Here is a 23,245-nt window from a genome sequence, read left to right as displayed (position 1 = left end):
GTGTTCAGTTTGCTATCGCAGTTTACCTTAAAGTTTCTCGTCAAGAAATCACCGGAAAGAATTAGATTAAACAAATTCTAACATAAGGTGAAATCAGAAAAGTTTCATTACAATTTTTCCTAAGAAAAATGTAGGGATTCCATGACAATGCAAAAAACGAACCCAGTATTCCCTTCTTCAAACCATGATACAGTTACTAAACATTGAGACTGTCACTAGTGAGTTATGTTGCTTGAAAGTCAGTCAACAGGAAGAAAACATGGGAAAGAATGAAAATAAATGACTTCTATTTAAACGGCGAAATCTGAACTTTCTCGAATCCTGTCGCGGAGTAGTTTCGCCGCGATTTTTATCGTATCCCAACAAAATTATCAAGGACCCTCGTGATGCTGCTAAAATTGCGCCCTGATGGTACTCGTCAACGAGTTCAGCATCCGAGTTTCCATCAAACAATTAAGCGCCTTGACGCCGAATGGAATAAGACTAATGAATAAACCTACCGGTTACTGCCATTTCACAAGTGTTACAACGTGCATTTCAACTAAACAAAGTGAACGAGTTTTAAGCCAGCAAGCAGCGCCGGGTTTATTTATAGCCTTTGACAACTTGCCTGTCATCATCGAAAAAATACTTGCAGTCAGTCGCGGCGCGGCTATTCTTATCGACAACGTGACTAGCGAGCGAAATGTTCGATTTTCATTTTCGAAAAAACAAACTCGAAGAACAAACGAAACATTGTTTTTTTGTTCGTTACGAAAACCTATCGATCAAAAACTCACGATCCAAACATGACTTTTATAACAAACAAATACAGTTGAGTGCGGAATGCTATGATTTGTAATTCTTGCACCGGTTTACATTGAAAAACGCACAGCCCCAGGCAAGCGAACAAAATACTCAATACTCCCTAAGAGTTATGGAGGTAAATACAGCTTGATTTTTGAATTTCTGGTCAAAGATTACATTTACAAATTGTGGTCCAGGCCCATATTCAACTTATGGACTATAATGGATATATTTCTGAACACAGTACTGCAAACCTTGCAACTGATATCAAAAACAAGTTGAACTGTTTCAGTAATACCTCACATATTTCTGTACAAATTAATCAGTTATTAAGGAGGTAAGACCCTCAGTAACACCTTTCATATTTTCTGTACAAATAAATTATTAATTAATGGGGGGGGTACAAATTAATCAGTAATCAACAGTAAGACCCTCAGTCAGTAACACCTTTCACATTTCTGTAATCAGTTATCAAGGGAGGTAAGACCCTCAGTATCACCTTTCATATTTTCTGTACAAATTAATCAGTTATCAAGATTATCACCTTACACATTTCTGTACAAGCCGAGGTGTTTAAGAACCTTTTCATCGAAACATTCAAGAAAATCTCCCTTGAATTAATCAGTTATCACGTCATTCATATTTCTAGATACACATTAAACCAGTATCTCTACGGCCAAAAAATTGTAACAAATACAGATAACAGGGAACTGCCATCCGACACACAGCTCCGGTTCTTATTTCAAGGATAACCAACGCACGCCGTCATTTCCTGCTAAAACTCCGAATAAAACTATATCGTCGATAATGTTACCATGGTAACGATTCAGACAATAACAAACGTTACGCGGAAAAACGGGCACCGGTAAAAACAGTACAGAGTAGTGCGGAGAGAGAGAGAGAGCGCGACTTAACGCAGAAATTCCCCATTATCGGCTATTTGAAATAATGGCCGACTAAATGAATGACTATCTGCTACATCGAGATAGATGTATCATCGTTAATCACCGGAACAGCATCTTCTTCATCGTCGTTAAACGATAAAATAGATTTAAGATAAAAAAGATATCGCTTTTTTTTCTAACAAATGAATACCTACTCATTGTCGTGCCAGAGAATGATTATCGGTCTTCCAATAGCGGGTGTAAAAATACGCGCAGTAGTCCTAATTATTTACCTAATTATTTGATCATGAAGGATTTTTTCAATATTGAATGCATTTCATTTCGTAAAAATTCGCCCAAAACTGTTTAAGGCGTTTTAAACTAACTATAACTCCGATAATAGTAATCAGAATTTTTGGTTACCCGAGTATTTCTGCTTTCTGCCCTGTGTCTTGCCCAGGGATACTACTATGCTACACGCCGCATGGCGGTATCCCAGAGTCAAAGGCTCTAACCACTCTCCCACACAGCTCCTAGAGTGCACTAGTATCTTATATCTTATCCCAGGGACATGCCTATACTACGCAGAGTTAGAACCCATGGCAGTCAAACGCTCTAACCACTCTCCCACACAGCTCCTAGAGTGCACTAGTATCTTATATCTTATCCCAGGGATATGCCTATACTATGCAGAGTTAGAACCCATGGCGGTCAAACACTCTAACCACTCACCCACACAGCTCAGAGTGCATTAGTATCTTATACCCAGGGACATGCCTATACTACGCAGAGTTAGAACCCATGGCGGTCAAACGCTCTAACCACTCACCCACACCCTACACATGTGTACTAGTATCTCAAAGCTGTGAATAGAGAAGCAATGAGGATTATTGTTTCGCCTGGGTACCATACAGGGTTTGAGCCCAGGGGCTGGTGTCCCGCAGTCGACTCAGCCACACTGTATCATGAATCAGCAATGTGCTGGCGCAGTAATTAACGAGAAAAAAAAACAACCCCAGAATCCGTAATGAGAATCTTTTGAGTGGCACTCGTACCGTTTATACGTCTATCTAAATAACGATGATAACATTTTATTGATTTATCGGCCGATTAATCAATGGTTCCTCTTTGCCGACTATATCTGATTACATACGAAACTTGTTAAGAAAATGCAAAATGACATGGAATTATTGAACACGCTCAGACAATAAACTCACAGCTCGCGTTTTATCTCTCGAGAAATATCATTCTTTTCACAGAGAAAATCTGCACCCCTAGGAACAGATCAGACCGATATAAACTCAACTTCTTTCAATGTACAAATTTGCTCAATCTAACACCATACTTTACCAACTCAGGGAAACTCTTAGAGGCATGTTTTTGTCTCCTGTTTCCATGTTTCCCATGTGCGTTGGGTTTCGATGAAGAAGGAACCACGCTGACCAATTAATACCCGAAAATGTTGGAGATAATATGAAAATTTAAAAAAAATCGACCCCAGCACGTTGAATAATACCGCTTTAGTGCATATACACGGTGGCAGCAAAGTCCATTGCCAATCTATACACCGCACGGCAGTGCATCTACACTGTGGTGCGGTGTATCATTATTTACTGCCATCTTTCGATAAAGATCAAAACTAATTACTTATAACATCATTACACCACGATGCGGTGTACTAGCAACATCCATCACTGATTTATATATCGCACTGCAGTGTAGTCGCACTGAAAGGGTAAAATACATCACTTTGCTTCACATTTCATGCGTACCTGTTTTGGTAGTAAAACTATCTTTTCTATTAAATGCACTGCTGTTACTGTCACGTTTCGCCACGCTGTCCCTCTTCCCGCCACCACCACCACCACCACCGGCGCCATCTACGATCTCTCGTCTCGTCGATCCCGAACGAAGCACCGATGACGACGAGGCCGATGACGACGACGATGAAATGCTCGTGTTTTTGCCGGCGGGCGCTGCGCTAACCGACGCCGCGATACTGACATTCCGGCTACCGGTGGCTCCCCCTGTCGACGATGACGACGCGTTCAGGCTGTCACGTTTCGACGCGCCGGCGTGATGAGGCATCGTCGTCGTTCCTGATTGGTTGTTCGGCGCCGATAGCGATTTCGAGACGGCATTTGCGGAGGATTTTCGTTTCGACGTCACCGATTGGCTGGACGAGCTTCGTTTATTCAATTCACCGGCGACATCTATATCTGAAACGAGAAAATAACGACGTAGATAGAAATTACCTAATTTCTCTTCCAAAAGGTGGATCTCGTCCAAAGTTGTGGGTGTAAGTTTACTCTCCGAGTTAAAATCAGTTCATTTTCAATGAGTTTACTTTGAGTCGAGTCTACTGGATATACTTCTGTAGTTGTGAGTTACAGTTAACTCTGCGATTAATTCATTTTCAATTAACTGAGATTTAAATTCTCATTCACAACTGTGGAAATGGATCCTAATGTTTAGTTTAATGGATTAATTAGGCAATAAACCGATTGAATTAAACCTCAGACGTTGGTTTCATCGACCGGTATCAACTTTTACCCGAGGGGAATTAACATAAACGACTATAAATTCAGTAAACCTCCGAGGCTAGATTCACCGAACTGAATTACGATTAGTGGCTAATTGACAACCTTCTCATTTTCATTTTCACATTTTGAACCCAGCGATGCAATCTGAAGTCTACCTCTTGTAATCGTTATAGTTGCGTCGGCATTTCAATTCATGTCTTAAGCCTAAAGCATAGTCAAGACTGAAGTCCCAAAGTGGTCTTAAATCGTGAGATCGATTTCAAGTTGTAAGATTGGTAGTAGAACTTGGTTCAGAAGTTGGTCTCAAATCTCGGCCATATCTATGGAAGCAGCCCCTGCTTTAGAAGTTGAAACAAGTCGATTTCCGATGTTTTACCAGTAGTCAATATCAATAGAGAACTGGGCAACTTGGGACTGCAAACCTCTGAAAAGTGCTATCAGTAACAAATTGAATTTTTTCAGTAACATTTCATTGAGATATAAAAGAAAATGTTCAAATTAATCAGTAATCAATTGTAAAGCCCTCAGTAACATCTTTCATATTTCTGTTCAAATTAATCAGTAATCGACAGTAAAACCCTCAGTAACATCTTTCATATTTCTGTACAAATTAATCAGTAATCAACAGTAAGACCCTCAGTAACATCTTTCATATTTCTGTTCAAATTAATCAGTAATCAACAGTAAGACCCTCAGTAACATCTTTCATATTTCTGTTCAAATTTATCAGTAATCAACAGTATGACCCTCAGTAACATCTTTCATATTTCTGTTCAAATTAATCAGTAATCAACAGTAAGACCCTCAGTAACATCTTTCATATTTCTGTTCTAATTAATCAGTAATCAACAGTAAGACCCTCAGTAACATCTTTCATATTTCTGTTCAAATTTATCAGTAATCAACAGTAAGACCTTCAGTAACATCTTTCATACTTTTTTGTATGCATCAAACAAATGAAATCAGTATTTCCTGTTATAGAAAAGTAACAAATACTGAAAACCAGAAACTGTTGGCAAAAAATCAGAAACTGTTGGCAAAAAATCAGGAACAGTCGGCAGCTCTGTGAACTGCACGTATACTACACAAAATATTCACCCTGAACCAATTGATGGTCAAACGATATACATTCCAAAAATTCAGCGATTAATCACACATTACGATACATGAACGTCGATGCATACACACAATGCTTACTGCGCCGTTTTACCACTGCCAGACTACGACGTCTAACGACTGACTGAGGGGTGGGTGTCGCGACCCGCGCAAAAATAAAGCGCCGCGTATAATCGTTAATACCGAATAATCATCATCACCATCATCATCATCATCATCATCGCCATCATCATCATCATCGGACTCAGTAAACGACGCGAGACGTACGTGCGCGTACGTTGCAACAAACGTTGCCATAGAAACGGGCGTCGAGTAAAGACCCGCATCCCGAAGTCGTATAATCTATTATTTTAAAATGCCCCCGATCTCTGGAGAGATCGACGATGACGAACGATTAAACGATACCGCGTTATCAACCCCCGAAATTGATTCCCGACGACGACGATGTGGTTTTGAGAGAGTGACAACGAAGTGAGGAGCAATGAGTGCAACAATTACTTAACACTCATCGTCGTCGTCGGTTACTACGCCGCGATACGCGGGGCCGCTAATAACTTAATCGATCGGGAATATTTCGTTATACACGCAACATACAAAACATCTCGGAGTCTAGGAATATAGCCCACAAAGGTAGCGCCACTTTCCACCCATTTATAAATTCACTAATTTCTCTATTGGATTTCACAAAATTCGTTGAATGAATAGAAAAAAATTGTTGGTGAAATATGATAAAACAACTTTTAGAAAAGAGAAAACAAGTGACCTGACAATGTAGCACTAACTTACCCTAACAAAATGGCGGCTAGCAAATATACTGTAAAATGGTTAAACAAGGGGCCACAAAAACACCTTCATACAGCCCCAGACAAGAAAGTGTTTACGATGAACCAGGCTTGGTCTTCAGTTAAAAAAACTCAAGGGCCATTTGCATCGTCGGAAGACTTAAGTGGTCTCTAAAATCTTGAGATCGGTCTTCGGTTGTTAGATCGGCTGTAGAATGAAAGAAGATAGTCGATCGTCGCTACTCTTCTGCAAACCGATACGACGTACAATTCCAAGAAATCCGATTCGCCATGAATCTACTGCGAGTCGCAAAATGAGAAAAAGTTGGCAGCCTGCGCAACTACGCGATTGTAAACCGGTAGATGATATGTCGCGGACTCGGTCGCCGAATGAGGATATACCTGCGGAGAATTAATCAAATCGCGAACGGACTCAACTCTCCCGATAATATCCAATCGTACCTAGCCTCTCATAGACGGAACAAATATATTACGTTCTTCGCGGAAATTTGATTATCTCATGAAGTAGTCGCACGGAAAAACATCGGACGCCGATACGAGGTGAATATTAATAATTGATGATTAACGAGAGAATGCCGAAACACCTAGATTTACGCTCGGACGCGCTACCTTCTAAGATTTAAACCAGCCGCACTAAGATCAAAAGATTATCCGATTTTCAAGAATGAAAATCAGGAAATCAAGAGACATGACCTTTTCAGATTCTCTCTAAAAAGAGGCCATCATCGGGATGGTCTTGGACTCGTTGTCTAATCTCCACGTCTGAATGCAGCTATTCCAATAAGACACTACCTACTTTAACAATCTGAGAAGCAGATTGTATTTTTATTTTTACAACGTCTTAAGGGTTTTTACTGCGACATTCATAAGTTATATATATATATATATATATATATATCACTACCTGTTTGGAATTTGAAGTCCCCAATATCGCCTTCCTGGCATACGAATAGCTGTTTGGTAGTATCTAACTTGGCGCTACAAGCCAAATCGACAGGCCGGCATGTCAAATATTCCTAACGGGCGATTTATACTAAATAAGGAATGTGATACGGGGGGGGGGGGGGGTTTAGCCCACGGCAGACACGCGATAAGAATTCTACTGCCGCCGCAGGCTGCACCGCGACTAGCGATGAAATATCACCACCGAACGATTTCTTCACACGTCCGCTCGCGGGAGAGAAGTCGAATGCCCCTCTCGACCGCATGATTGACGAGGTATACGATAATGAAAGGCCGCGCTGCAGGTGTTTCTGAAAGTGTCGATGCCGCCGCGTTGGTAAAATTTATCACATCTAAAAGGAAGAAGTGCGATGAGATACGAGAGTTGGGAATAGAACAGACGTCCCTCCCGCGATCTGATTAACGGCTATGTTTGTACTGGACTTTACGCTATACCTAAAATATATCAATGTTTATCCACTAAAACAAGGATAAGTACCCATAGTCTTTTCCCAGGCCGGGTTTTTCACCAACTCATAGAAAATTGGCAAAAACCATAGGGAAGTTAACACTATATCAATGTTTATCCAGTAAAACAAGGATAAGTACCCATACAATCTTTTCCCAGGTTGGGTTTTTCACCAACTCATAGAAAATTGGCAAAAACCATAGGGAAGGGTACAGCATTTGAAGGAAATAGCGCCTCTAACACTGAGCTCCAGTTCCATGAAGCTTATTATCATCAAACCTAGTAATTAAGTTCATCGCTACGTTAACGCCTGCTCGTGAATGAAAACTAATCATAATTTTGTTTGCTGAAACTTGACAAAAGTGTTTGAAATTCCTAGAATTCAAGGACAGTTAAAATGAAAATTCTCCGTTCAAAATACTTATCGCACCGGCAGGCATTCCTCTACTCGAGATTTTTACGAAAAGGTTCGTTTCCATCTAAAACTCGAGATCTATCCAAACATTGCATCTACCGATATCGTCTAACGCTGATAGACAACTGCGGAATAGTATACTTTTTTTGCGATAATTAAACGGGGGGAAATGAGCCGCACGACAGAGCTGCGGGACGACGCTGAAGCAGCAGCAATGACACGTTATCAACTATGTCAACACGTCGAGGGTTTCTCTTTCTCTGGCGTAGAATACCTAGTAATGAGGTAATACATGTACAGCGCGACCGCGGAAATATCATAAACGCCAGTCATCCATTCACATTACCCCCCAGGTAAACAATGAATCAGTACTATGACGTGGAAGAATTATTCTAGATCGAGAAAAGCATGAAATGAAGTAACTCAATTTCACTTCCTAAAACAGTTGAGGGAACAGGTCATGGATCTGAACACTGCTTGATTAAGTCCTTTGGCAAGAACCAACAACCATTGACACTGAACACTAAACCAGGATGATATATCTGCCCAGGGAGAGATGACTGATACACAGTTACAGATATAGGCTAGGGGTGATAATACCAATATCACTTCTCTACAGGAAGAGATGACTGATACACAGCTACAGATATTGACTAGGGGTAACAACACCAATGTCACTTCTCAGCAGGTAGAGATGACTGATACACAGTTACAGATATAGGCGAGGGGTGATAGTAATTATACCAATGTCACCTACCTCCCCAGCAGCAAAAGCTGACTGTAGCAATGATACCAATGTATGCCCAACTATAGTCAATAATTAGGTTCTATCACAAAATGCTGCAATCTTCAGCAATTCTTAGTAACCGCTAATAGGCAGTAATAATATATATAAGGGCAACACCCAAACAACAAGAAGCGGATTTCAATCAGTATCTGTCATATTTATAAATTTCATATCTGTTTATAAATTTCATATCTGTTTTATTTTATTAATAAATTCATTACTTAGCCCAAGGGGCATAGATCACAGCATAGATCATAACTTCAGTAATGTTGTTTTTATTGGCAACTAATCACGAGAAACTGCTGCGAAAGGCAAATAAATACGTTCGCGTCGATCTATTATTCATCTGATATTCTTATTATTTGTGTATCAAAATAAAACATTGTCACAGGAATAAACAGTGGTGGATCCACGGTCAAAGATGACATATTTAGGGCCCTTTTCTACAATTTTGTTGCTCACATACACCAAGTGAGTTTGAAGATCATTTAGAATCATAAAAAGGATAGTTTTAGCTACAAGATTTTACTATTGTTTGTACCATAGCCACCACTGAAAAATCATCTTGGCTTAGTGCAAACATTTGTTCATCCATATTTTACATCTCAACAGAAGCTCGCACTCGCCCAACGTAAAACGGGCACCAGTAAAGATCGGATGATCTGATCAGATCTTAGTCGACCTGAGATAGACTCGAGATATCGGGAGTGCCAGTGGCAAATTCAATCCGTTAGTTCTCTGGGCCGGGGTGGAAATCTTTCCTTAAATCTCACCCTACGCTGGATCCGCCGCCGGTAAACAAGGACTGCGTACGCGGTTAATGTCGGTCACGACGTATCATTTCCGGGAAATACACATTCGAGTTGTTTTTTTCCCATTGACGATGATAAACGTCGATGGCTATTCCATCGGGACAACAACCACCACCGCAGCAGCAGCAGGCAGCGCGGTTTCGTGAATAGTAATGTCGTCGATTAATTATCTCTCTCTCTGTGTTGATCGCGCGCAGACGACCAGATCGGCTGAACTCCAGATCGGCTGAACTCCAGATCGCCTGAACTCCAGAACGGCTGAACTCCAGAACGGCTGAACTCCAGAATGGCTGAACACCAGATCGGCTGAACTCCAGATCGCCTGAACTCCAGATCGGCTGGATTCCGGTTAGACATTCAAATCTTGAATATGAATTGAACTCGTATCGAGCCACGTTCACACTATAACGTTATTTAAAACGGTCTTAATTCTCAAACAGGAAAAATCTGTTCTGAATTGGTAGAATGGACCAAGCATTTTACGTAAACCATTTGGCTCAATTCTATGGACCATTTTCAAAATTTCAGATTTTGAAAATAGAAACATCAAATCCTAATTTTTCTTTACATCGAGGCTTTTTACTTCAAAACATGCAACGAGCATTGTTCGGTATAAACGAAATATCGGTTCTTCCGCATCGGTGAACTTTCTATTTCCCATTTAGTTTTATGTATACGATGATCAAGTCGTCGCGCAGAATGGCAAGAAAAAAACGACGAGACGCGGAATTATACTGAAATTGTAAATCGAACGCTCACGACAGACGACCTTGCCCTTTAACGACGATCGCGGCGGCGTGTGCTTAGTCATTTCAACGTCGATGATGTCGTCGTTGTTGTCGTACTAGTCGTGATGAAAATATCATTTAAGGCGTGTCAACATGTTTCCCCTCTGTGGTACGGCAAGAGATGATCGGATGATCAGACATTTTTCACTATAAATATAAAAGCACGCGCGCGATAACGGCGGATGATATTACAGCTGAGATGAATATTCTCTCTTCTTCTCTTTACCTTACCTGTCGATAGCAACACCTCTTTGAAGCTAGGCGGCGGTCAGAAGCACGATCAGAAGCACTTTTTTTGTCTCGATATTCCAACTCGCAAATAGATCGGTGACGCTATAAGGAATATACAGAAATGTTCACCCCTTACCCCCCTCCGGCAAATAAACATTATAACAAAACCATATATACAGAAACTGTAAATAAAATGATTTTTCTTCATCCCTGATTCAAAGGCAGAAATAACAAACAAACTCATACCCGCTCTTACCCCCTGCAAATATTTTCTTTCCAGCCACCCCCTCCCCCTGTTGAAATTACAAGGAATATACAGATATTTTCTTTCCAGCCACCACCCCCCATTGACATTACGAGGAATATACTGAAACTCTTAACCCAAAGCCATCACCACCCCCCCCCCACCCACAAAGTTTCCTTCTTAGCTATGATTGAAACTTGCAAATAGATCTGTGACAGTATAACGAATATATACAAACTCTTCGCTGTCCCCCTGAACAAAAAGCGCTTCCTTTTTTTTAGCCACGATTCAACATCGCAAATAGAGATAGGTGACATTTTTTCATTTAACGGATAAATATACATACATAAAGTGCGTCATTTCATCTCGTACAGAAATAAATTCTATTTCGAAATATTATACTTCCTTTGTTCGCTATTTAAATGCGTTGTCGTCGTATCACGCGTTGTGCTTACTTTTTTTCCTCCCGTTTTTGTTGCCGTCGCCAATTTTCCAAATGTTCCGTATCCGTTTCACGTCCCCGGACGACGACGTGAGCTGCGATCCGTCACTGAAGTCGTTATTATCGAAATTTCGCGGCAATTCGACGCGTAATTCAGCGCACGCACGGTTAATGGATTTAAAACCATAAAAGATTCGTGAAAACACTGTATATATATTGAATACTATACGAGGAGCGTCTGGGGGGATGGCAAACGAGATTCGTTGATCTTGTTTAATGAATTTCGTGCGCCGCTCACTGCCTTTTCATTAATCATAAAAAAAGGTCTCATACCACTAGGGTACATATTTTCTATAAAAAAAAATCTCAAAAAGGTTTCAACAAAAAAAAAGGTCTCACATCACTAAGGGACATAGGCCTATTTTCCATACTAACTCTGAGTTAAATCTGAACTCGCAACTGCGTAACCAGTCCATGGCAATTGGCGCACCATAGAAATCATACGTTTAGAAATAATAATTAATCCGAGTGTTTTCTTCTAACTTTTTCTGGATCAATACCTGATAAACCGTAGTGAATAATTAAAAAGCACGATTAGGATAATAGAATGTCAGGTTAGACTCGAGCAGTAAGGGAGGAGCTGATCCAACAAACACCGATCGGTGAAACAGAGCAAAATCAAGGTTCATTTCAGTTATGCTGTGACACACACAGCAGGGAAAACACCTGAACTATTTCGCTTTGTAAATACTGAAAGTCAAAGCTACCGTTAATGTATAACTTCTCTTTTAAAAAAGGTGATGTAGACCTCGAAATCGATATAGCGTATTTATGATATCCTGTATACGTGATGTAGTCGTGTGAATAGACATTTGAGGCAGGAATATTGAACATGATCATACGGAGAGACGATACCGCCCGGTTCAATCAGGACCTCATCACAGACCCTCAGTCAAATTGAGCTCGTACCTTATAAGAGAGCGCGTTCACTAGTAAAGCACTCACTCGATACTATAACTATAAAGATGCTATCGATATGATGCTGTGGCAAGTGAGGCGAGTCAGTGATTTTTAACCTGTGCTAGAATTCGACACTGGTTTAGTCCCACTTTTTTGGTCAGGCCAAACTTGGTGAAATATATACATGGAACAAATTGGTACCATTTTGAACGGCTAACTCGAGTCTATAGCACAGACCCAATTGCGATTGTGGCTTAGGCCTCTAACTATTTAAATAACTCTCTTCCTAAGCCGAAATAGGGGTTCGATATAAACAAAACTATGTAAATTCTATGTAATCTACAGGGGTGGGTTTGTAAAGGAAACAAAACCAAATCAAATCAACCGATCAAATAAATAGAAGGGGCAATCCCTATTTTAAGATCAGGAAATAAGGCTTTTAATCAGCGCCGTGTTCATCGGGTTCAAAGTCAAAGCTTATTCAAGAGATGCCACAGCACTGATGACAGATATGACTAATAACGCTTAGTGAAGAGTCTGCACCATCTGTATGCAGTCAATAAGAGATATATTAATGTGAAGTGAATGATCAATAAGCTGAGGCCGAGTCGTCGTGATTGATGGAGGAGGAAACGACGACGGTGTATCTTCTCGGCGATGTTCTTCTCAACGAATTCTCTCTCCTTTTAAAACGTTCATCGCACGACGACCGCCGAGTATTAGCCGGTGACAGATCCACCCGACATATCTTATGACAGACTAAAGCTCGTTGTGACAGACTTTCTTCAAATGATTTGTCGTAATGAATTTGGTAAGATCGACGTCGACATGTTTAGACGCGACGCACGAGATGCAGGAAAACGCACGGAATCCAACATTTCAGAACTTATCCCTCGAAACGTGTTTCTTGTTTCTCGTAAACGAACGCAGAAACACGTAATCAAACAAGATGTTTGACATCAGAAACGTCATCCCCATCTCCAATAACTACTGCCGAATAATTCTAAAACCATGCTTAGCACCACATGTTTCATTTAGGAAAAAAAATCTTATCGGATTGATCGGATTAGAACAACTTTGAAATGATGTCAGCTGCATTGAGCGATCAATCGACAGTAAAATACAAGGTGAAAAGTAACAAGATTACAACTGTTAGGCGTATAGGGCAAGCTGTATAACCACTTGCCAGGTGGGCTAGCTCTTGGACTATGGTTCTATATGTACGAGACCTGGGTTTGATACACCGTGAGTGTGCATAATTTCACTGTGCCACTTCTCTTAATCATTACACAACGACTGTTCCTTCAAACCTGGCTACGGAATTGAAAAGTTTCCGTGAGATTCAATTTCTTCCAAGAGACTCCTGGACGAGTCCTTCATAGTTCATTTCAATATGATTTTGTTCAATGAAAATATAATCTATCAATTTGAGAAAATAAATTTTCCATAGTATCAACACATACAACAAAGTTTAAGTGAAAATGAAAAAGACCAATTAGACAAGACAGTCGCAGCCAATTCCTGAAACCTGGATTGGCGAGACTGGCGTATATCAAACAGTAAATGTCATATCTACCACTCAACTACTGCAACTGTCTTATACAAACTGTGTGTCCCAAATTTTAAAAGAAAAGTGCCAAAAGAACGAATAAGAGTAATAATTTGTAAATGTCGCCCATTTAAAAATCTGACGGAGAAGTCTGAATTTACCTTTAAACTGAAGAATTGTGCTCGCGGCGAGTGTCGACACCGTGTGGCGGCGTTTACCTAATATCGCTTCTAACACCTCCAAATTATCCATCACCGACTGCTTGCGTTAACGCGAGTTTTTCTTTTCAAATGATATCGAAAGCTTTGACGAGATTCGTTTTAAACGATATCGAAAGCTTTGACGAGATTCTTTTTAAACGATATCGAAAGCTTTGACGAGATTCGTTTTAAACGATATCGAAAGCTTTGACGAGATTCTTTTTAAACGATATCGAAAGCTTTGACGAGCTTCGCTTTAAACGATATCGAAAGCTTTGACGAGTTTCTTATTTAACGATATCGAAAGCTTTGACGAGTTTCTTATTTAACGATATCGAAAGCTTTGGCAACGAGCACGTGATAAATGACTAAGCCAGCCCAACCGCGAGCTCGAGCAGCAGCAGCAGCAGCGTACCGGCGCTTACCAGATGAGATGTGTTTACGATACAACGTTCGACGAGCAGATTGATGATATATTCATTGTTGTGACATCACAGCCTCGTGGCATCTAATATCAACACCCGCCTGCGTTATTATACACCACCAGGGGCTGCGAAGAAGAACCAGAGACCTTCATATGGTTATTCTTAGAGTTCATGTCTTGTGTAACTCGAGATCAATTTCAACGACTCAGCTGAAATACACGCCATGCGTGCGACCAACAACGATGACAGATGACAAGACACAATTACTCCCCGACCGAGCCGCTAACGGAATTACTAATTAGCGTTTAAACGAAAGCATGAGTTTGTCATATTCTATAAATGGACGTATACAAACGCGTGCGTGAATAGTTTCTCACGGCGCGAGTAGCAACTTACGTAAGTGGGATCAGCGAGGAATTTACATCGATAAAAAACCTATATGCGTGCTGTTGATGATTACACCTAGAAAATCCCACTATAACAACGAAAAAATTATGTTAAGTCCCAAAACTTTTCGACTATATCCTAATAGTCATCTTCAGGAACTGTATTCCTTGAGCTCATAGTTTATTCGACGTTTCGACTATATCCTAATAGTCATCTTCAGGAATACTGAATTGATAAATATGCCAGTACCCGTCCAACGCATTGACAGCAAGTGAAGTGTCATCGACAACTACGGAGTTGAAGAAATCAATTCCAGTTACTAAACGGTTTCAGAGTTCAGATTTGACTAGTTGTAATTCAACTGATTCTTTAACTCGAGAGTTAACTCAAGCGGATCTTTATCCAGTAGATTTGACTCAAGAGTCTGAGTTACCTCATTGAAAGTGAAACTCAATTTAAACTCTGAATCCGCTAACTGGGGAAGTGGATCCCGATTCGAAACAGTTGAAGTCACTTGTTCTTTACCCAAACAAGGCATCGTTGTTCTTCTCTAACTTCTTAACTCTAACTCATAACAGCAGAAGCGGATCCAGTATATTAAACTATACACCACATAGAATTATATTTCGATATTGCACCAGTCAAAATTACTCCTCCTTCGCGTAAACAAGCGATTATTTTCCGCTTCAATATTTCGAAGAACGCCAAAGCCAGTGCTTTAACGAGAAAGCGCGTTCGTTATTTTTTTCTCTCGATATCAGCCGATACTCTCGAACGGAGAAATGCTTTCGCAAAATCCTCTCATCTCTCTCTCACTCGTTAAACGTTAGTTCGTTTCTACTCGGAAGCGAGCGCGTGTACTACACTGATCTATCAGTAGTTTAACTAGTTTCCGATTCGTTCGACGACGCGAGACTAAAAGGGCGGATCACGATCGCTTAATCCGTTCGATAGCTGGATGAATACAGCCCTGCCTCAATCATCATCATCAGACCAGCGATAATCAGTGAATTAATACAGAATAGACCACAAAAACACTTTGTCCACGTTGTGAAGACAATGATAGAAAATCCCTATTGCTATAAGAATGAAAGACTAAGTCGGAAATGTTTCATTGAGCTTAATATTCAAATCTTCGACCCTGATAGTCGTCTTCAGGATAATGGCAGTCGTATCCCTGAAGATGACTATTAAGATAGATACGAAACATCAAATAAAACCTTAGTCGACGGAACATTTCTGACTTCATTTTTCAGTGTGGGATTTTCTATATTATCGTTATAATTTAGATGGAGTGTTTTTGTCTCTGGTGATCAGAATTAATACAGAAAAGGTGATAGTCAGAAATGTTTCTTAGAGCTAGTAGTTTATTTGATGTTTCGACTATATCAGTCATCTTCAGGAATATGGTATTCAGTTATTTGTGAAGATGAATAGTAGATGCATAAAGTTGAAACGTCGGAAGGAAACATTTTGGTCTTCATTCGTTGAGTATGAGATGTTCTATATGATCGTTACAACACGGACTCAGAATGTTTCTTTCACCAATGATCCGAATACTATAAGTCTAAGCCTCATGCACCGCGATTTCCGCAGCCACTGCGGTAGTTGTTTTTTTTCAAAACGCACCATAGCTACAGGGATTTTCTAAGAAACGACGTGGAAAAATGATTCCTGGAAAGTCTTCGAGCTAGATAACAGGTAAAAATCCCCCGGAAAACATTTGGCCTGATCAAAAAAGTCGTACGAGGCTTGAGCCAAATTTTAGCATGGGTCCACTTATTGCCTTTGAATTACAACTGGTGCCAGAAGTGACATTGTTTAGTATGGAGTCAGTGGTTTACATATGTGAACGCGTTCTCTAATTTGGCTTCGGCCAACAAATCATCTCTGTGTGATCGCGGCTTGTAATGGCCTATTGATCGTACTGCGCAACTTTTCATTTCCAATTTCGTTCATGGCTAATCTAACAAAATGACTTTCGTCAACTTTCCCAAGTACGTTTACCACGCAATTCGAAAAGGTCGATGAAATTCACGAAAGCAGCTTTCGTGGTTAACAAGCTTCCGCTCAATTCCATTTCAATTTTATCTTCACCGATTAAAAGCTGCAGTTTGAGAGATTGATTTGGCAGTGAAATAAACGCTTCTCGCCATTGGATAAGATAAGAGTTCGTCCAGAGAGCAGTGGAGAGAGAGCAGAGAGAGGAAAGAGGAGAGAGAAAAGAGAGAGGAGAGATCGATATGCATCAATCAGCCGTGATATACGTACCACAACGACGGTGCAGAGCGGTAAATAATCAGACAAACAGCATAAAACATCCGGGATTGTAGAAAACGCCGGAAAATCAAAATTGCACAAGCAGCGATGTTCCAGGCAGAATGATTTGCTTTGTTTTTTTAACTGAGTTTGTTTTTGTTTTTGTTTTTGTTTTCGTCCGAATGCTTCTTTTAGTCTTGAGGAGATGACACAGTACGATACATGTAGAAAATGGCGAGGAATATCAATATCGGCGGCGCAAGTTACTCGATGGATGGATTTCGGAATATAAGAAGGATGAGAGGAAAAGGAATGAAAGGGAGAAAAAGGAGGTGCATCGAGGATGAGAGTTAAAGAGAATGGAGATGTCATGGATATTGATAGTAATGATAACTTCAATCATTTGATTCATACATACGCAAGATTATTATGTACAATATTTCGAATCAAATTTGGCCCAGGCCTGGAGATGGTTCACACCATCCACTCCCGATACTAAACAATGCTTCAACAAATGGAAGTGAGTCACTTTCGGAACCAGTCGCAATTCACACGGGCCCGCGCTAAAATCTGGCTCGGGCCTGGTACGACGTTTTTGGTCGGGTCGGATTTGGCCCTCGTCGAACAGCGTCGGATCCGTTTGGCACCCGTGTTAACGGTTGACACGGGCCAAAAACGAGTAAGAAAGGATCAGTAAGTGCACCGACGACATTCAAACCATCAAAACCACGGTAGACATATCAATGATACCCAGCCTCTTCTATAACAAAGGTAATTTCCGGTATTAGAAGCGTGTTATTCAATTACTCCTCTGTTAGGTATATATAACGAGTCATTAATAATAATAATAATTAATACGCGCCCGGTATTTCATGATTTAGAATATATACTTACAGTTCATTTATCAGTTCACTTATAAGATATACACGCCGCGTGGCGCGAATTCGCACGTAATAAACCTAACCCGCTGAGATAAGAAATTATCTTTCGATTCATGACAATGTATTCTTGCACGGTCGTCATATGAGTAACTGACTTTTTTGACGCCGTCAAAAGCGTTACAATAATGTTTATATATATATATATTGATACCTAGTATAATGGGTACTGTGTGAGTCGATGTGCACTATGTCATCGATATTGATGTTTCAAAATAACAATTACGTACATTAGAGTGTAAATTTTGAGCATTTTTGGTGTTGTTTTGGTAACTAAACACATTTCATAGTTTTTTCAATGTATCGATAAACTTTGAAGTTGCTTTTTCTTGTTTAAGCATTTGACGTGCCTAAAAATCTAAATATTATATAATATTCTAATTCATGGTTGATGGATCCAGTTTTCAACTTTTTGAAATTGTTTATTTTGTTTATTCAGTAATAGGCATTCAGACGAGCTAGCCGGATAGTGTTAGTATAAACTTTTCGCAACGATAACCATTCTAAATCAAATCCGTCCAATAACCAAGTCACGTTCTAAATCGCATACCCATCTCACCCCGGACCGTTTAAAAGCTTTTCCATACGTTCGATCCGTATACAAATACAGATTGTGATTGATAATGCAGTGATTTATCATTGTTCGGCTGCTGCCACCGCGGTACGGAATTTAATTCGATACATTCTCTTCAAAGTGAAATGTGCCGAATCCATGTTATAATCAATGGATGATTGCGTTGCATTGAGTAATGTATCGACTTGAATGCTAACGAGACATTTCATATGTAACATATCCAGGAAGCGGCGGGGTGTATTTGTCTGTTATCTTATAGGTGTGATTTTAGTATGGGGTCATTCATTTATTAACTTAAATAGGGAATTTCCCTGTTATTTATTTGGCTGGTAAATTTCGTTTGATTTTTTGATTGAGTGTCCCCATACAGACCCACCACACCTGCCGGGAGCGAAACAGGGGGTTCGATTTTTAAATCGGAAATCGAAGTACAAATATAGTTGTGTGATCGGCGGTCGAGTTAACAGAATTCTTCTTTTTTTTAACATTTATTAGGGGAGGGGGTAAGTGCAATTACGTACTGTGATGCCTAATGTATATGAAAAATGGCCGATTTTGCGTATAGGAGGTTGAAAATTCAAATTTCATTCGTATGCTATAAATGAATGATCCCTTTCAGGTCTGTGTAAGACCATACATTGCGAAGTAAAAGGAGAAAAGGAAGATCATTCTATTCCAGGCACGTATAGCCAGGTTCCCTTATTTCTAATTCATGAATTTCACCAGCTCACCCGCCGGATGTCTATCAACCATCTTTCCCTGTATACTATAAAGTTAAAGATCCATTTCATTTATCGCTAGGGCCCTATCTATTAAGAAAATGACCGATAAGCCGGATCGGCAGATCACATGGGAGGTAAATGAAATTCCAAAATGCATTACATCTAAAGAGTGATATATACATAGATATCAGAATCAAGTCTTATTATATTGTGTCTTCAGACGAGACTAAGACCATATTCTTGTTGTAGCATTACTAACTGACGACCACTAAAGCCCGATGAAACAACTGAAGACCCGTTATGTCATTACTACAACATCTGAGTTAGAGAACGGATCCCGTGTTATCGAGATCACTTTTGGTGTTAGTAAGTCAGACCGCGTAACTCTTCAGTCCAGAAATCCATAGATTTGTATAATAGCTTTATCCGATGATACTGAATATCAACGCAATCTTGAATAAATGATACATATGTCTGTATAGTGGTGGTGGTGGTTTTAGCTCTGGACACAAATTGAATTAACAAGCAGTCAATGTAAACAGCCACAGTCAATGTCTATGTGAAATTGAGACATTCCATCTCAGCCCCAGTATCAAATATTCAAAACGGTTGTTTCCCAAAGGGCGGGTCATCGATTTTTAGCAGCGGGTCTGTACGCAGATGAATTACTTATGTATGATGTCAGGATTTTAGCCACTACAGCAGGGGCTAATATATCCTGACCTGTCTAGGAAAAAAAAGCACCCTACTGAGACCCCTTCCCTATAGCTATCAAGATAACTGCGGTGAAGCTGGTCTTTTGAAAAACATGATCACTGATCGAGATGAAATTCCAGCAGAATTTTTACATTTTATCCATATTTTTTTCAGAACAAAGCGCTAAGATTTTACACATTTCATCACATCATTTTTCTACATGTTTAACGATAGTTTTCACGTCATGGAACAATAACTAGAGTAGTAATATTCACAACCTGGGTCCAGTTTCACGAAAAAGTTTAAGCCTAAAACGGTTAAGTTTGAATTGTTGTCCTCATTGAAAACATGAAGTAACCAATGGCAATTACACCTAAAATTTGAGTTTAACTTTTTCGTGAAACCGGGCCCAGGACTGAGTAAAACAAAACTTAATCAACTTCCTGGGTTCCACAGGATTCGGCATAAAAAAGGGATCAAAATATAATGATAGAAATCTTTCTTGAATTTTCACACAGATTTTTGTAACAGATATAGGCTTTATGTCATATTGTCATCATGATGAAAGAAACTATCGTTGACATGTTAAATCATTCTATGAAATAGGTCCTAGGTTGCCTAAACTTATCCTGTATAAGTGACATATCTACTGAAGGTAAGACGACTAAATCATACGTACGATAGCCCATTGGGGAGACTGTGGGCCGATTGCTAACTTACCACTTTCAGAATTGAACCCTAGCCCCTTTTCGGTGGCGCCGATGATGGCATGCGAACCACGGCTATCCACATTTTCATGCAACGAAACACACTTTCTCTGCAAGTAAAGAAGAAAAAAAATGATATCTTCTAGGCCTATATTTCTATATATCTATTTATATCTCTACATTACCAGTGTTTTTAAACCTCTTTACTCAGCCCCTTGTTTATAGCCCTCTCCATTTAGGTGTGGTCCACCCTATGGGTTACAGCCAACTTGGCTCTGGACCATTCCTTTCTATAGAGTATAATATCAATATTGACATCATTACGTTGGTAAATATGCATAATTTTCTACAATATAACTATTACGCTTTACGCATAACTTGTAACGTACGGATGATAAAAATCACAATTACAATTACTACAATATTGTTAGTCGATTACTTACACCGGAATTCTCATAGTTTCCCAGTTCACTAGATTCAAAAAGATCCATTCCTGTAAAAGATTATCGTGCAAAGAAAATTCATCGAAGCCTGTAATTGAAGCTGCAATAAAAGGGTAGAAGAAGATAGCCCTACGGAGAACATGGACATTGAGGTCGCTTATATATCGATTCTTATGTTGGACTTATAACAATTTCAACTGTTGACATTTGACCCAAATTCAAATACAGGTATGAGTTTTTGATTAATTCAATACAGTCCCCCAGGCCACCCTAAGCTGAATGAGATTCAAATCTTAGATAAAGATACCAGGTAACCAATAATCAATAGAAGCATATAAGCCTACCGGTAATTCAAGACCCATTCGTTATTCCCTATTCTAAGATCAAGACCCATTTTCTAATGAGCATAAACAATAAAGCAGAGATTGGTCCTGAGCTGGGTATGTTATCATATCTGAAAGTGTAGCAGTTCGGACCAAAAATGAGAGTAATTTGATATTGAAAATAGTAGTTTAATGAAAAATGAACCAGAAATTATGTTCACACGAAACCCTCCAACTCAACACAAGACCACACGAAACATTACATTTACAAAAACTAAGTCTCAGAGTTTAGTGAAACAGAAAGTAAGTAACAGTTTGTAGCAAGTACTTTTCAGCAGCATTTTGCAGGGCCGAAAAAGTAGCACTTTTTAGTAAATTGTGCCTAACACATTGTAACTGCTCATTATGACTTGTCAAACAATAACAATAACCTAATGGACAAATCACTTCATTCAGGACATGTTATTATTGCCCAGAAGTGATGTGTGCTTGGCTTTTGATTATTTGGTCAACATTTGGTATTATTATTACAAATGCCATGATAAAAAAAGTTTCAGGCACCTTGAAGACCTATGTAAAAATTCAACTTAGCTTGGTATAATAAATTTCAGCACTTTGTAACATATTTGTGAAAATATGCACAAACCAAGGTCTTACATATTTTCCAAAAAGTAGCATTAAGTTAATAGCACTTAACTAGACTATAAGGCTCAAATACTAAGACTTGCTTCGTTCAATCAAATGATGATACAAGAAAATTTGATTCATTCTTAGATATAATACCGGTATGGTCTCCCAGCCCAGGACAGGCCCCCTGAGCCAGATATTAGCAGTTTTATGAACCCCGCATAAAGCTCATAAACCCATGGCATAACACAAGCAAGGACGGCATAAAAAAGCTCAAACCCATGCCATGGTATAATATATAATAACATAAGGCAATACAACAAGGTCAATGACCAATAACAATTGAAATAGAAAGTCAACAGTACAGTATAACTAATATTAATTGCACTGACAGCTGTCAGTGACAAGTAAGTGGGCCTGGTGTGACGAAGTGTCGTCGTTCTTGCTTGCCTCTAGCTGGTGGCATCATCGACTGCATTTTGTAGATCATGAAAAATGAATTTTGAAAAGATGAGAAGAGTGTACCGGCGGTACCGAGATACAGCGGTAAATCTAATGCATCTACTGACCTTCCCGGCGAACTATTCCATCTTGTCATGTAAAGCTAGGTCATGAAAACGCTTCAAAACTGATGACAGAGGCAGAGCTGCAATAGTGGTTGACCGAGGAAAGATGCTGTCACCATCTTTGAGTAGTTACCAGCATCCCGTAAGATGGCGCCGTATTACGGAGTGTTGGATTTCGAACCGCGCGCATCGACTACTAACAGAAATCATCCGATAAAGAAAAATATTGCGAATTATTTCTAGTAGAAGGGGATAAGAACTCTTTGTTCAGGGCTGATTCTCTTGTTTGAAGATGAAATTGGAACAAAATATGTCGGGATGCCAAGTTGGAAATTGTTGACTTTATTAGAGGGCACCCGCCAACTTATTTCGAGTATTGGTTGAAGCCAGCATTTTCCTTTGGCATGCCGTATTTTTGTAAAGTAAAGCTTTTGTTAGGAGCGAGCAAAGTTCATCGGCTTTACTCACATGCCACAGTGCAAAGCGGTCTGTCTCTAAGACTTTTAGATTTTATTTTCATTACTACTCAAACCACATTACAGTGATCGAGGATGCAGATTATATAATTCGTGTAGAACATAAAATTTGTTGTAATATCGCATGGAAG

The 23,245-nt window shown here is 39.6% G+C and overlaps 1 protein-coding gene across 6 annotated transcripts in view; it reads right to left on the bottom strand.

Annotated features, from left to right (window-relative positions):
* LOC141913317 (oxysterol-binding protein-related protein 8-like) overlaps positions 1 to 22,771 on the bottom strand; it is a 74,311-nt gene extending 51,540 nt beyond the window's left edge. For 2 of the 6 annotated variants that reach the window (XM_074804811.1, XM_074804815.1), the window contains exons 1-4: positions 22,642 to 22,771; positions 21,123 to 21,172; positions 20,693 to 20,789; positions 3,443 to 3,889 (exon numbers count right to left, since the gene is read on the bottom strand). In XM_074804811.1, the coding sequence (XP_074660912.1) occupies positions 3,443 to 3,889; positions 20,693 to 20,789; positions 21,123 to 21,170 (592 nt within the window). In that variant the 5' untranslated portion in view covers positions 21,171 to 21,172; positions 22,642 to 22,771. Of the gene's footprint in view, positions 1 to 3,442; positions 3,890 to 13,932; positions 14,154 to 15,308; positions 15,375 to 20,692; positions 20,790 to 20,878; positions 20,970 to 21,122; positions 21,173 to 22,641 lie in introns of those variants that run through there. The other 4 variants (XM_074804814.1, XM_074804812.1, XM_074804817.1 and 1 more) reach the window with 4 other exon arrangements.
* Positions 22,772 to 23,245: the final 474 nt, after the last annotated feature.

The sequence above is a fragment of the Tubulanus polymorphus genome, chromosome 11, assembly GCF_964204645.1.
Source record: "Tubulanus polymorphus chromosome 11, tnTubPoly1.2, whole genome shotgun sequence".
In the NCBI taxonomy this organism is placed as follows: Eukaryota; Metazoa; Nemertea; class Palaeonemertea; order Tubulaniformes; family Tubulanidae; genus Tubulanus; species Tubulanus polymorphus.
This window is presented reverse-complemented; position numbering and strand designations above follow the sequence as displayed.